We start from the raw sequence: 15,963 nt of genomic DNA on the forward strand, positions 1-15,963 counted from the left end.
ATGCTATTTTGAATTTGGGAGCATTACAACTTCAAGATTTGACTAATGTAATTGAATTGATCGTGCTAGCAATGCTACCTCCATTGCCATTGCATCCCCTTGCGAATAGCTATGGCATTGCAGCTAACTCACTGGCCTTGACTTTACCTAGCTTAATGCATGAATCTAAAAAGGTATTGAATAACTTTATGGATGTAAATTTGAGCGGAATTGAATGTAGCTTTACCTACCTCACAGGTAGAAAAGCATTATCTTGGGATAATCTTCTTAAAGAAGCTACTGCAGTAAAGACGAAGATGCTATTTTGAATTTGGGAGCATTACAACTTCAAGATTTGATTAATGTAATTGAATTGATCGGGCTAGCAATGCTACCTCCATTGCCATTGCATCCCTTTGCGAATAGCTATAGCATTACAATTAGCTCACTGGCCTTGACTTTACCTAGCTTAATGCATGAATCTAAAAAGGTATTGAATAACTTTATGAATGTAAATTTGAGCGGAATTGAATGTAGCTTTACCTACCTCACAGGCCTTGATTTAACTTTACACTTGAAATTTGAGTAGAATTGAATGTGCATCCTATGTACTTCGATCTCCATAAAATGCAAGTGTAAATATCATATGTCTGCACGAGTGCTTGAGCATAGACCTACACTTCAATATAATGCACCTACACTCATGAAAATGGTGTATACAACCACATATCTTGTCTTACTAATAATTATTAATAGGTCCAAATTTTAAAAAGACAGTAAGATTAGGTCCGAGGTATATGGACCATCTCTAACATTTGTAGAGGTGCTTGTCATCATCATGTCCTTAGGGGATGGGGTTTTTAAGTAGGCATGCAAGTATCCAAGACTTGGCTTGACAGTCTAATATTCTGAGAGAGCAGCTTTAAGAGGTTGATCAAGGTGTGGGCAATAAATGCAACTTCACTTAGAATATCTGGTACAGGAGGTGCACCATGCACGCATGCCCTTGGACTGAGCAACCCTCCACTGCCTCCATCTCGGAAAGGAGAACAAAGAGGGCAGAACTAAGCCAATCAAGACATGAATTCAAGAGCATGTGTACACAGCCAGTAGAAGTTTTTTGTATGGGATAGGAATTCGTTTACAGAAATGAAGTTGCTAGAAAAGCTCAAATCAATTTGCTCCGTTTTGTTGCATGATCCAATCTAACTCTGATGCCGACTCCTGTTTTGAGTTTCAAAAGACAAGGAGATTCTTTTTTCAAGAAAAGCAACCTCCTTGTAAGTAAACATATTTGCATTGATTGATAGGGATTCTGATATTCATGGATTCCATTAATAAGAAAGGAATGCTACGCATCAGATGTACTCTTCAAACTTCATACACCCAAAGGACACAAGCTAGGCATCCTTCAGGACCTTGGCTGAAAACATTTCTGACTGGATGCACACGGGTATTCATCTACATAAAACAAGTACCAGAACCTGCCTGTACAAATTGTCGAAACATTACAGATATCCTTCAGAGGACTACGCTGGTCTTTATCTGTAATGCCTCAGTTTCAAGCATATTGAGATCTCTTTTCAGTTTCATTATCTCATTTTGCACCTGTAAAGAACCAGATCATTTTGTGTGACAATTATAATATGAAAAATAAAGAATGAAACATCAAACAGTAACGTCATAATTTCAGATGAAGGTGCTGATAAACCAGGACTTTTTAACAATCACCCTTAATATTCTACATGAACATGCTTTGCAAGACTTCATTCAATCGCACCTTGGCATCTAAAGCACATCATACGACACTGCTTACAACCATGTTTGCTAACCTTCTGTGCATACAACAGACTATCCACATGGGCGTCTCAAACCAGTCTTCAATTCAAGAAAAATTCACTTCCTGACATGCTAAAATTGTTGCAATTTCACTAGACAATGTGGTCTCACTCTGATACATCAGGGGAGAGCCAAGCTGTTCCAAACCTGTAAAGTGCTTATCACCACCACCAGCCAGTCACTTTTGATCTCTGACAAGTGGCTCTTCTCTCACCCAAGAAACTCAGAAAGGTTATACTACAGCTTGCTGCCTAGAAACTTCAGCTAATAAGTTTTCTAAGCATGTGTGCTCTCTCCCTCTCCACTCTGACTGCCAAATTCCTGCTCTGACCAGGAACCAAAATTTTCTCTACAAGAGCAATGAGCCAAGAGAAGAAAAGATCAAACATAACAAGCAACCATGCCAAACAGCAAACATGCAATCATTAGTGCCAACACAATAGCCCATATATTCCCATAATGTCTTGTACTCTGACAACAGCATGCTCATCAGATTGACCTACTCAGATGTCAAATGGCAATACACAGCAACAAGCACTCTCCAAACTGGACTGTATCTAATCTTTTTGCCAATCGTGTGTGGCAATCTACCAAGAATAGGCAGATCAAAAAAAGGTAAGCTTTTTCTTTTTGGTAATAGCATTTATAAATAAAAATGAAAAACGCACTTATTCAATTATAAACAAATATGGTCATATTTTACAATCAAATGAAAGGTCTTGGAATGCTCTTTCCATCCATGAAATCTTTATCCACAGAATTCAATCTGGATAAGACATCACTAGTTTCAGTTGTGTGTTCCACAACATCCCACTATGCACAGCACACACCTACTCTCTCTCATCTTGCCACCCTAATGCATAAGATTAGACCCTAATAAGTTAGAGTTAGTGTTCTCATATAAAGTCTATCCACTACAAACTTCTCTCTACACCATGGAGAAGACGCCACAACTCAACCATCTTGCATTAAAATAGTCCCAATGCTGTTTTCACATGCACCACACTAAACCACGAATGACTTCCTTAGATCATGCTTCATTGGCCAATTTGGAAGCTTCAAGTGAAAGCTTTGGCATAACCTTCAATGCACCTTACTATCTCAAAGGTGTAGAATATGATTTTTTCTTCTTACCCTTGCTGTCCTTCAGAGCATTCAAAAATCGAGTGAACTGAGAATTCCTTGCCAATTCAACAAAGAGATTTGCTACTACCCTTATCCGATTCTTGAATTGGTCATCGAATTCCTCCACTTTGTTGGTCGTCAACCTCATTATGCCTTGAAGTAAATTTTTAGCTGCTTGTCCATGGTCTAAGCATTGTCCAAGATAAGGCATTGCATTTTCTTCTCCCCATGTGAATGTTCATACTGATAGGCATCATCACTACTTGATTCTATTTCAGTGTATGAAGACATCTTGTTGTAATTACTCAGCTAAGCACAAAAATCAGTATTAGCACAAAGCTTTGGCTTGCAATCAAGTGCTTAGGACCACTAAATCAAGGGATTGAGTGATATCCAGGCAATGGGAGCAATGGAACCATGAAACCAACCTTCCTTCTCAAAAAGGGTGGTAATTCCCTAATCAAAAACTTAATTAGGAAATTCAGTAAATAAACAAAAACTGAAATGCACACTTTACCTTAATAATCTTGGACATTAGACACCTTGTTAGCCCCAAAAACCGGTGCCCCTTTCAGTATTCCTTTAACTTTATTAACTAATGGATTGGGTACAAGCCAAGATTCCAAAATCTCCTTGGCTAATCCAAAAGCCCCTTACTGCAAGTGCAATCAACACACAAATTGGGCTGATTACCCCCTTGAATTTCACCCAGGACTTGCTTTAATTGGACCCCAACTAGCCAAATGCTGTCCCAAATTCACAATGGATGGGCTGGCATCCGAATGCCCTAATAATTTCACAAATTTCAAGTGCTGAATTTAATGCACAATGCCTTCTATTGATGACACGGGTCTAGAGGCGGCTGGAAAACTGCTGTAAATTAGGGTTTACAACAGAAATCCTCCTGCTGTCTACCAAATTTGGCTGAGATCTACTCCAAATGGCTGAGACAAGCTAAGATCTCCTGAGAATGGACTAGAATAGATAAGAGAATGCCATAGAGAGAGAAAAATCAGAGACTTCATTTCTCCTTCTATTGAAATCTATTTACTAACCTCTACTAAGCATTCTGAAGAAGTAGTGAGGAGAAAGAGGTTTCTTTGCTGATTTGAGTGTCTTAAATACGAAGTAATCTTCATTCCTATAGATAGAAATTTACTTTACAAATCTAGTACCTCACCCTTTTGTCAACGTCAGAAAGAATTGTCAATCTTATATGTGTCAAAGGGTTTAACATACAAGCTGATCCATCTTTTCTTAAAGGAACTGGGTTTGGAACTGTGAGGGTTATAGTAAACGAGATACGGAAAATGGCTGAATTCTGTATGTAGCCTATCAAGACTACCCCAGGAGCTGTCGCCTACTACCAAGGAGGCCTAAAATTGTTTTCGCCAACTTGCTGATGCGGTCGCTAGCCCCAAATAATGATCGTCCTGCTCTTGCCTACTTGCTAAGGCCCGTAGATGGCTGTCTCCTACAGCAAATTGCTATTCTTTGATCAGAAAATGGACTAGCAGCTCCCTCTCTCTCTCCCCCAAGCTGTAATTGATCTAGCTAAAACCAAGCCCAAAAAAACGTTTTCTCGATTTGCATGGGTATTGTTGCCAAGTGGCAACCTCCTAAACCCAATTAAATTAATTTTCAGAGTTATTCAATTCTGCAAATTGATTTCAGCCCTTCTGACCCTAACCAAAATTAAATGGACCCCTCCATAATTAAATTAGCTAGGCCATTTGCAACCTGGAGTGGTCCCCAACCTTTGTTGACCCTTACACCGGTATTAATTAATTAATTAATGCTAGTCCCTAGTGTCACACTGACTGACACTTTATTGGCCAAACCACTATCCTAGGGTCAAAAGTGACACCAACTGACCACCAAAACCCCACCGGCATAACTTGTCACAACTTTTGCCTTTGATACCTACTACATCCTCAAGGTCCTTAGCATGTTACCATGAAATAACTACCATGTACATCACATGTGCTAAACCACCTTGCACATTTGATTAGTAGCTTCATCAAATATTATCAACAAGATTAAAGCATCTAAAAATTTCATGGTTCTCATGACACAATCTCTCTTGCCCAAGCTAAATGAACTAAATCAACCTTCTTTAGCCCCAAAAACGTTTTTTCTCAATTTACATGGGTATTTGTGTCAAGTAGTAGACTATAGCCTTATAACCCCATTTTTCAACAATATCCAATCATTAAATTAATTTTCAAAATTAATTAATTCTGAAAATTAAGTTCATCCCTTCTAACCCTACCCAAAATTAAATATGCCCATCCATAATTAAATTAGCTAAGCCATTTGGAACCTAGAGTGGTCCCCAATCTCTCTTGACCCGTAAACTAGCATTAATTAGTTAATTAATACTAGTCCCTAGTATCACCACTACCACTTTTTGACCAAACAACAATCCTAAGGTCAAAACTAACACCAACAAACAACCAAAACCCAATTGGCATAACTTGTCACAATTTTTGCCTTTGACACCCATTGCATCCTTGGGGTCCTTGGTCTATTACCATGAAATAACTACCATGTGCAACATATGTGCTTAATAACCTTTCACATTTTATGAGTAACTTAATCGAATATTACTAGCAAGATCAAAGCATCTCAAAATTTCACATCCCGATGACATACTTCTAACCGCACGCTAGATGGAATAAACTACCCTCGGTTGTGTCGCATGGCGTGTCTCCTCAACGATTGTGACATTTGGGATTTTGTTATTATCGCTATATGCCAATCTATAGTGGATCCTCATGATGGTGTGACCGTGAATTCAGTAGCTTTATGGGAGCAATGGAATGCCAAAGCCCGCTCTTCTCTCTTTTTGAGTTGTACAGATTCTATGCTCGTGCATATTATACACATCCACACTGTTGTAGAGATTTGGACGAGATTAGCATCTCTCTTCCAGATTCAAATATTTGGACATTGATTATCTCTTGAATTACAGTCCTAATAGGTTTCTATGACAACTACGATGAGGTATCACATCCACAAGATGAGCTTGCATCCCTTCATATGGACATTTCTTCGCAGGAACTAGCTATAATACTTCTCTCACATCTTCCGTCATCACCAACATATAATGTGTTCAACACCAATCTTCTCACTTCTTGTAGCTGGGAGACTCTCACTTGGAAGAAGTTAGTCCCATTGGTACTCAAGTCGGACCCGTGTCACAGTGAGCCAGATTCTTGCAAAGCCCGTGCACATGGCCATGCTTATGCGGCTTTCTCTACAAGTACAAAACAAGCCCTGCAAAAGAAAGGGAAGCAGAAGAAGTTGGAGTCATCTTTCAACTCTAATACAGATTTTGTGGAAAAGCATAGAGGATATCCCACGTATCCTCATTGTGGGAAAATCTCGCACCCCAAGGAGAAGTGTTGGAGGAAATACCCTCATCTTCAATCGGGAGCAAAGGGTGAATCTACATCAAAGCCTTCGTCTACCTCTACTTTGACACCCGTTATTACCACCACTTTGGTGTTTCTACATATTTATCAAATGGAGGAGCCTTCTTCAACTATCTTGTCTTCTGAGCAACCTTGGCTCTTTAACAGTGGTGCACTGAGTCCTACGACTTTCCGAGGTGATTCATTACATCATCTCCATCCACTGGAAGGTATTATCACTGTCGGTTACATCTCTTCAATGCCTCTTAGTGGTGTTAGCACCTTACCTCTATGATCTAGCTGTCCATTGAGCTCCGTTTCTGAGGCTCTACATATTCCAAACTTAGGTTTCCTTATCATCTCAATTTATGGTCTTACTAGACTTGGAACCTACATGGTCTATACCAAGCCAACGTGACACATTGGCAAGAGAGTGAGCTATCTATGCTTCCTTTCCCTTCCATTGTGTAGGGTCCTCTAAGGCAACTTTCTATTGCCACACCTATTTCCAATTGTGCACAATTTATCCCATAGGCTACATCCCATCCCCCACCATCTCCTTTAGTGGTTCTCTCATACCTCCCACCCCTTTTAGAGGGGGAAGATATTGGTGATGTGGTTGTGGGTTTATTGGCTCTTTGCGTTTCAAAGGGGGCTTTCCAGGATCGTGAGTTTCTTCAAGGTTCCCGCTCTACTTTGGGCCTTTCTTTATGTAACTACCTCTTTTCTTTGTCATCGAGCCACCATCCCATGCCACTTGGCCCTTGCTCTATGTTGTTTCTACACAACTTATTGCGTCTTTGATAGTTCCTTGATGTCGTCTCATAGTTGGGTTAGAGGCTTGCCTCACCTATCTCTAACTAGAGTTTTAGGAGTAATCTGTTCAAGGCCTCTCCATTTCCTTGCCCTTTGGTGACCTTTCGTTTAATCAAATTTTTATATGGAGAGGGATCTTGCTCCTTGGCTAGCTTTTTTCATTAATGGACTTCATCGGCATTGGCACTCTTCCTGCCACCCTCAGATCCACATCTCCTTTGATCTTCCCCAAGATTTGAGAGGGGATGTTAGCACTCGTGTGTCTTGTGTGGTCATCTTCTACCTGTGAGTCTCGGTCTGCGTTAAACGACGATATTAGAAGCTTTGACATTGCCTTTGTCTGTCATTTTATGTGTTTTAGACACTTTAGATGAAGGGAACATTAGTGCATTTCTTTTTGGGCACTTTGAACATTTTTAGAATTTTCAACATATTTAGGGTTTTGCCACTTTTTGCCTATATATAGGAGGTCTACCCTCCCATTTCAATATCCATCATTAATCTTTCGTCATCAACCAGTCCTCCTTGTTCTCTCATGCCCCTACTACCATCTAGCACCCACACTTCCGCATAGAGTTGCAAGTTTGGGCTAACTGTTGTAGCCTTGTACCTTCAGCCATTGCAATCACATTGTTCCTTCTCTCTCCTGTTTTCTCTCTTTGTCTTCTCTCCGTGATCACTTTTCTCTTTCCATTGTACACTTTCACACATTCCCCTTGTTCGGAGGACTACACTGTGCTCTCTCCTCAAAACATTGTCCTTTATAAGTATTACTACTTGATCAACCAAGACAATGTAACCATCTCTTAGCCTTGATCATCATTGACTTTACTCACCTCACCTCAATACCAATCTTATAAACACAAAGCTCTCATACTCCTCCATTGTATTAGTATTGTACAAGATTTATTAATCATCCACTTTCTATGTTTTTAAATTCTATGACAGGTTATTTGACATACGCATACTCTATTCCTCCCAACAAACCCTACCATCTCTTTATAATGCTCGCCTCCATGGAGGCTCTGAGAATTGGTATAAGATGAGACATCTTGAAAGTAAGATCCTCCTCAGTTTGTAGAAATCCCAATTAGATCCAATCACCTCTTGATGCAAGACAAGTATTCACAAATTTCAAGGATAAGGATGGAGAAGGTGAAGCTAGGATTGAACCCTTATGCCACAATTCCACTATGCACTTTTCCTCTGTCTTCGGAATACCATCCAAATGACCCTATATACAACCCGAGGGAAGGTGCATAGCAGCCCAAAGTATGATACTAACAAGGTTTTCGAACTCCTAACCTAAGGAGGATGCATTGACATAGGAGACATGCCATATCAAGTCGTTCAAAACCTATCAAATTTAGTGAAAGATAAGCAAGTTTTAGAATCATCAAGTCCTTTCTCTTCTTCACTTGATATGCAAGACATGGATGTAAGTATTCATGACAACCTTAACTCATACCAATATGTGAAAATACTATGTAGAAAGAGGTGTCTCAAGAACAAAAAGGACAAGGTAATCCCTCTCGTTCATTTGTCGATTCAAGAGAAATTGCTTTTGTCTTCACCATAATATTTTCAATTTGCACCCACATTACACACATTCCACTACACATTCACCCATGCATCCACCTATGGCACACTTCAATACAAGGTATCCCATAGGATCTTACTCACATCCATAGTTGGGTGGTGAGGTAGACCAATGGCGGGGACATTTCCCCAAAACAAGCATGTATGGGGACCTAACCCAAGGGCTTCACTCCCAAACATCTCAAACCCTTGATGTCACCCCAATGCCACTACAATTTGCATACATGCCTACGCCTAGTGGGCCATCAGTCTTCTACCATACCAACTCCACCTTCTATTGGACAAGGACAACAAGTCACCATGCCTAGTTGTATGGTACCACACATAGCACTAGGTTCCACACCTACCTTTCCACCACATCTTTCCCATGTGACACCCCACAAACCCTTCCATGAATCTACATCAACCAAGAATGATTTTCAATGGTCTAACTTTACTACTACAGCAAATTTGATGCTACATGTCTTGGATTCACAAGACCTTTGGGACCTTGTTCAAGAGTTGGAACCTGAGCCACACGACCCAATTGGTCCTCATACAAGAATGTCCACTCTTAGAGAAGCTACAACATTAGACCCACAATTGAGTTGATACAAGGTCTATTCCCCGAATTCCATTCTTAATTGCAACACTTAGACTTAGCATTGGACCAGTGGGCTCACCTAAGCAATTGCTATGTGGCTCAAGATAGGACCCATCAGATAAACCTCGACCATGAACTCCAAGAGTTTAAAATCACTGAACAGAATGACCATAAGATCAAGCTAGCTAAGTATCAACATTTACTCCCCGAGTTTGCCACTACTGGATCTCCAAATTTTAATGATGACCAAGTCACATTGTTCCTAAATAAGTTGCCACTTAATATTTTAACTTACATGCAACAAGTGATTTCACAATCTATCTTGCCTACTTTTTACGACTTTGGCTGCCAACTATTGCATCACACAGCTGTTTGATCAAGTACATAAATCTCAATTAAAATTAGGATGGCAAGATGTACCTCAAAAAAATAGGTATTGCCAATGCTACCAAAGGGCTAACCATTTTAATAACAATGTCACTCAAAGACAAAAGGTACTAAGCCCCAAAAACTCCCCACTACTACTCAAACCTCAGTCCCAATTGTTGTGAGTAGCCCCCCCATTAGAGGTAGATTGGTGGTCAGCCTCCAGCACAAAGCTAGTGGAGACCTCAAGGTCATATTGCCTATAGAGAACCATCACAACTTGGTCCCTTTTCAACTTCAAAAGGGATGTCAAGTTAGTTTGCCAATTGTCGAGCTTCGATCCACAAATCCACTCCTCATTGGACTTCAATCCTCAAAGCCACCTCTCGTCTAACCAAACTTGTCTCCATAGAGAGATCAAAGGTTGAAACCTCAGTCTACATTCGTGAGTTAACTCTTGACAAGGCCACCACAGAGGCCCACCCAACACATCCTTGTGGCCCATCAACCCGTTTGGATAGTACTAAGTGAAGCCACTCTTTGTATGTCACTGTATGAGGGCATCCTTGTTTCTCAAGGATCGGCGGCATACAGTGTCCGTAATTGTAAAAGTTAAGCTTGATACTAGTGAGGGTCCAAATATCACTGCATCGGGCAATGTGTATCACGTACCCCAACTTAGGTGAATCTACTTTCCATCCATCAACTTTTCCGTTTGGGGAGAACTATCTTGTGACATTAATGTGACATTAAAAGTGATATTTAATGTCACATTAAGGTAAATCTAGGGGAACATGCACGAGAATGACCGTCCAGGCTTTTGGGCGCCCGAACGGGGTTAAGGGGAGCCTAGAGAGTAAGGGAGTCCAGGAATAGTAGGACTCCAGGAAGTTGACGGCTGGCAAAGGGATCGGGTTAGAGGGCCAGCACTTATCTAGGCGTGGCTGGGAGGTGAAGGATACTCGTGCTTTTCATCTTTTTCAGTTTTTTGATTCTCCGTCATCTATCATTGGTATCAGAGCCTATGGTTCAACGATCAGATCCGTTAAACTATCAGAAATCTGTCAGGTTGTCAGTCGCCAGTCAGGCCGTCAGTCTTTGTAACGTCGCGTGAGCACCAGGCGACGGGCCGTGAAGGAAAACGAGGAGGAGAAGCGCCACGTCACATCGCTGAAAACGAGACGGGATGGGCCGTCGGAACGCGCCGTGAAGGAAAACAAAAAGAAGTGCAGCGCCACGTCACGTAAGTGACATCTTACGTTACGGGCAGAAAAAGAAAAAAAGTGGGTCGCGAGGACCAGGGTCGAGAGGACCAGACCAGGCAAGGACGTGAGGACCAGGGTCGCGAGGATCAGATCAGGCAAGGACCAGATCAGGCGTGGAGCCGCCAGCATCAGACGTGGGTCATATAAAAAATAAAATAAAAATAAAAAAAACGTGATTCTGTCATGATTGCTGTTGACGGGTAAATCCAACTGCTCCTGAGACGGATAGGACTGCGACTGCTGTAAGAGGGACAGAAGAATGTCATACACAACTGAAGCTACAGCCTGCCATTAAAAATCAGGGAAGTACTTTACTTGTATGCAAATTTCTTATTTTTGCTTTCCAATTCCAGTGTATTAATGGCAGAAAAAGGCAAAGAAAGGGTAATGGAAAGTTCTAGTTCAAGGGATCAACCTATGGTAGATCCCCATGAACCAGACATACAAGAAGAACAATGGGAAGAATTTTTTGCCACGCGAGAGCAATTCGATGATCTTACTGCTCGTGTGCAAACTCAGGGGGTTCAAATTGAATTTTTAACCCAAACACTTACTGAAATAAAATCTCAACTAACTTTATTGTTGGAAAGAGATAAAAATAAGATAGAAACCTCGGATGTCCCATCTTCATCGAAAGATTTAGATGTGACTATGTGAGATCCTAAGGAACCCCAAACCTACCATAAATTGAGGGATAATCCAGTTCTAAAGGATATGAAACCACCTCAATTTTACGGGGAGGAAAAAGATAGGAATAAAGATACAATCTTTAATTTCCTCCAAAAATGGGAAGATTTACATAAATTGAAAAATACCCCACCACATCTCCAAGCACTGGAGGCTAGTTTAACTTTGGGGCCTAAAGCATATAAGTGGTGGCGAACTCTAAAGGAGGCGAATAAAATACCTGAAACTTGGGCTCAATTTGAATCCGTCTTTTTAAAAGAATTTCTTCCTGAAAATGAAATGGAACGAAATTGGGAAGATTGGGATTATGTCAGACAAAAGGGACGACCCCTACTGACATATCTGGAGGAATATCGTGAGATAATCCTCAAATTGGAAGGAATTGATGAATTCCAAAAAACAAGAGGATTCATTAGGGGACTGGATAAAGCCTGTAAAAAGGAAGTAAAACGGAGTTTACCGAAGACGCTTGAAGAGGCAATTAAATTTGCATTAATCTATGAAGATAGTACGCGTCCAGGTACACTCACTAGTCCCACTGATACGGAGCCCAAGTCTAAGGAATTAGAAACCTCAAAATTTGTGGGCAAATTTAAAAGAAAAATGCCATTTTTCAAGGGTAGAAAACAACCTTTTGAAAAGAAACCATATATGAGGCCAAAGTTAAGTCCTGATGACTTTGATAAGGCCAAAAAAGAAAAATTGTGTTTTAATTGCCTATCCCCTAACCATGCTGCTTGGAATTGCCCTCAAAAGAAAAAGGGGAAAGACAAAGGAAAGGACAAGGGCAAGGGAAAAGAAAAACAAATCCATGTAGTGCAGACCTTAGAATTAAAGGGCCATGAAAAGTATAAATCTTTAGAGGTCTTGCACATGGATGTACAACATAAGTGTTGTATGTCAACTTCTATGTGGCAGCCCACTTTTGGGCCACATGATTTACTTAGAGTACATGGATTGATAGCTGGAAAACGGGTTAGAGTCATGATTGATGACTCTGCCACACATAATTTTATAAATTATGCACTTGTAAAAAAATTGAAACTTCCCCAACAAAACAGTGAGCATCAATATGTTCTTCGTATGATGCAAGGCCAAGACAATAAAATATGGGATACAATGGTATCCAATTTGGAAATCGAGATTCAAGGATATAAAGATAAGCTTGATTTCCAAATAATGAACATGGAAAGAGCTGATATTGCTCTAGGGAGGGAGTGGCTATGGGGATTGGAACCATCCTTAAAACGTAGCTATCACCATAATACACTGGAATTTGAAAGGGATGGTAAGACTTTTGTCATTCAAGGTGAACATGAAGTATCTGATAATCCTTTGTTGTGTTCTACTGAAGTTCAGAAGCTGATAAAGAAGGAAGTTTGTGAGATATATATGTTATGGTCTCTTCCTGTACAGAATACTTTTACTTTCTGTAATATAAAGCAACAATTTTCTTATGTTTGTGAATTGAATGTTAATAATGAATTGAACAGTTTGTTAGATGATTTTAAAGATGTGTTTCCTTCTGATTTACCAAGTGGCCTTCCACCAGATAGGGATGATATAAATCACCCAATTGATACAAATAAGGATACACACCCAATTTCAAAACCACCGTATAGGTTAAGTGAAACACAGCATCAAGAAGTTAAAAGACAAATTAAGGATTACCTGGATAAAGGGTTTATTCAACCCAGTAATTCACCTTGGGCTTCACCAATTTTATTGGTAAAGAAAAAAGATGGTTCTATGCGACTTTGTGTTGACTATAGAGCACTTAATAAAATAACAGTGAAGAATAAATTTCCTATGCCCAGAATGGAAGATCTTTTTGATCAATTGCAAGGGGCAAAATTCTTCACAAAGATAGACTTAAGATCAGGTTATCACCAAATAAGAATTAAGGCACAAAATGTTTCCAAGACGGCATTTCGTACTAGATACGGGCATTATGATCTTTTGGTGATGCCTTTTGGCCTCACTAATGCACCAGCTACCTTTATGAAGCTGATGAATAGTGTTTTACGGCCCTATCTAGGACATTTTGTAGTAGTCTTCTTGGATGATATCTTGATCTTTAGTAAATCAAGAGAAGAACATTTGGAACACTTACAATTAGTATTCCAACTGTTAAGAACACATTCCCTTTATGCGAAGAAAACTAAATGTGAATTCTTTGCACAAGAGGTCAAATATCTAGGACATATAATCTCGAAAGAGGGAATCAACATGGATCCAGAAAAAGTAAGGGCAATTATTGAATGGCCACCTCCAAGGAACCTGGAAGAGCTACAGATCTTCCTAGGTTTATCTGGATTTTATCGTAGATTCATTCGAGATTATGCCAAAATAGCTGTTCCAATGACAGACCAACTTAAAGGGAAAGGGAAAAGTTTTAATTGGGGAACAGACCAAAATAAAAGTTTTCAAAAACTTAAGGTAGCTATTGCTACAGCTCCAGTATTATTAATAGTGGATCCCAATAAACCATTTGTGGTTGAAGCTGATGCCAGTGATAAGGCAATAGGCGCGGTCTTATTACAAAAAGGTCGACCAGTTGCTTTTGAAAGCAAGAAATTAGATCGTGCAAAACAAAATTATTCTGTTTATGAGAGGGAGTTGTATGCAATAGTACATGCAATGAAGAAATGGAGGCACTATTTGTATGGTGCCAAACTTTTGATTTTATCGGATCATGAAAGCATTAAGTGGCTTAATGATCAACCAGATTTACACGGGCGTAAAGCCAGATGGGCCGAACTCCTCCAAGAGTTTGACTATGAGATAAGATATAGAAAAGGAAAGTATAATATAGTAGCTGATGCACTCAGCAGGATGCCCATCATTAATGAATTGAGTTTTACTCAGTTCACTTCCAATTTGCTTGAATCTTTAAAAGGGAAATGCCAAGTTGATCCGGCATATTCCAACATATGGGAAGCAATAAAAAATGGGGATCCAACTGAAAGTGCTTCTACTGAGGAAGGAATATCTGAGGATGTTCAACAAGGAAATGGAGCATCAGGGGTTGCTCAAACTGGATTCAAGTGGAAGAATTTTACCATTGATAATGGTTATTTACTCTACAAGGGTAGGGTATGTGTCCCGAAAGATATAGAAATAAGGCGCCAGATACTCTTTGAGTGTCATGATACCCCTAGTGCGGGACATCCAGGAGTTAATAAGACTTATAGTCTTATTAAAAGGCAGTTCTATTGGCCTGGAATGAATAAGGATGTCCTTGACTATGTGGTCAAATGTAATAAATGCCAGGTTAATAAAGCTGAAAAATTAAAAATGGGAGGACTTCTCCATCCATTAGAAATTCCTTCGGGAAAATGGGAGAGTATCTCCATGGACTTTATTGTTGCTCTACCTAGAACACAGAGGGGGCACGACTCTGTGTGGGTAATTGTGGATAGGTTAACCAAAATGGCTAGGTTTATTCCAACTTCAACTAATGTTAAAACACCAGAATTGGCTAGATTGTTCGTAGAGAACATATACCGATTGTATGGCCTTCCGGCAAATATAGTTTCTGATCGGGATAGAAAATTTGATAGCCATTTTTGGCGTGCGGTATTTAGGAAATTGGATACTAAACTTAGCATGAGTACGGCGGATCACCCGCAAACAGATGGGCAAACTGAAAGGGTTAACCAAATTCTTGAAGATATGCTTAGGGCATATGTAAGTAAAAGGCAAACTAATTGGGAAGAGTATTTACCGATAGCAGAGTTTGCATATAATAGTGCCAAGCACTCTTCCACTGGATATAGTCCATTTATGTTAATGTATGGGTTTCAGCCCAGAGCTCCTTTTGCAGTAGGACTGCATAAGGAAAAGGTTCAGGCAGCTAAAGATTTTTTGGAGGATATGAATAGTATGTTAAAATTTGCTCAAGAAAATATTAGAAAAGCTTAAAATCGAGCTAGAGCATATGCAGATCCTCACCGAAGAAACATCTCCTTTGAAGAAGGAGAATTGGTCTATCTTAAGGTGCCTGAACAAACTAAAACTATGAAAAAGGGACATTGTCCAAAGCTTTCACCAAGGTATTGTGGTCCTTTCATAATACTTAAAAGGATGGGAGAATTGGCTTACAAGCTCCAACTACCTGCTGGTAGTAAAATACATCCAGTTTTTCATGTAAGCAAATTAAGGAAGAAGCTGGGTGATTTGGATAATCTAATCTTAAATGATGATATTGAGGAGTTATTATATGACCAATCTAATCCACATGAACCAGAAAAAATATTAAATGTTCGTAATAGACGAACGAGAAATA

At 39.8% G+C, this 15,963-nt stretch overlaps 1 protein-coding gene across 1 annotated transcript in view; it reads right to left on the minus strand.

Annotated features, from left to right (window-relative positions):
- Nucleotides 1-708: 708 nt before the first annotated feature.
- Nucleotides 709-15,963, minus strand: part of GAS41 (YEATS family protein) — a 55,259-nt gene continuing 40,004 nt past the window's right edge. Inside the window, exon 6 of the mRNA XM_087664298.1 lies at nucleotides 709-1,587. Coding sequence (XP_087520424.1) covers nucleotides 1,501-1,587 — 87 coding nt within the window. The 3' untranslated portion in view covers nucleotides 709-1,500. The remainder of the gene's footprint in view (nucleotides 1,588-15,963) is intronic.

This window comes from Lygodium microphyllum, chromosome 23 (assembly GCF_053477565.2).
Source record: "Lygodium microphyllum isolate KBCC chromosome 23, Lygodium_microphyllum_v1.1.10, whole genome shotgun sequence".
NCBI classification, from domain to species: domain Eukaryota; kingdom Viridiplantae; phylum Streptophyta; class Polypodiopsida; order Schizaeales; family Lygodiaceae; genus Lygodium; species Lygodium microphyllum.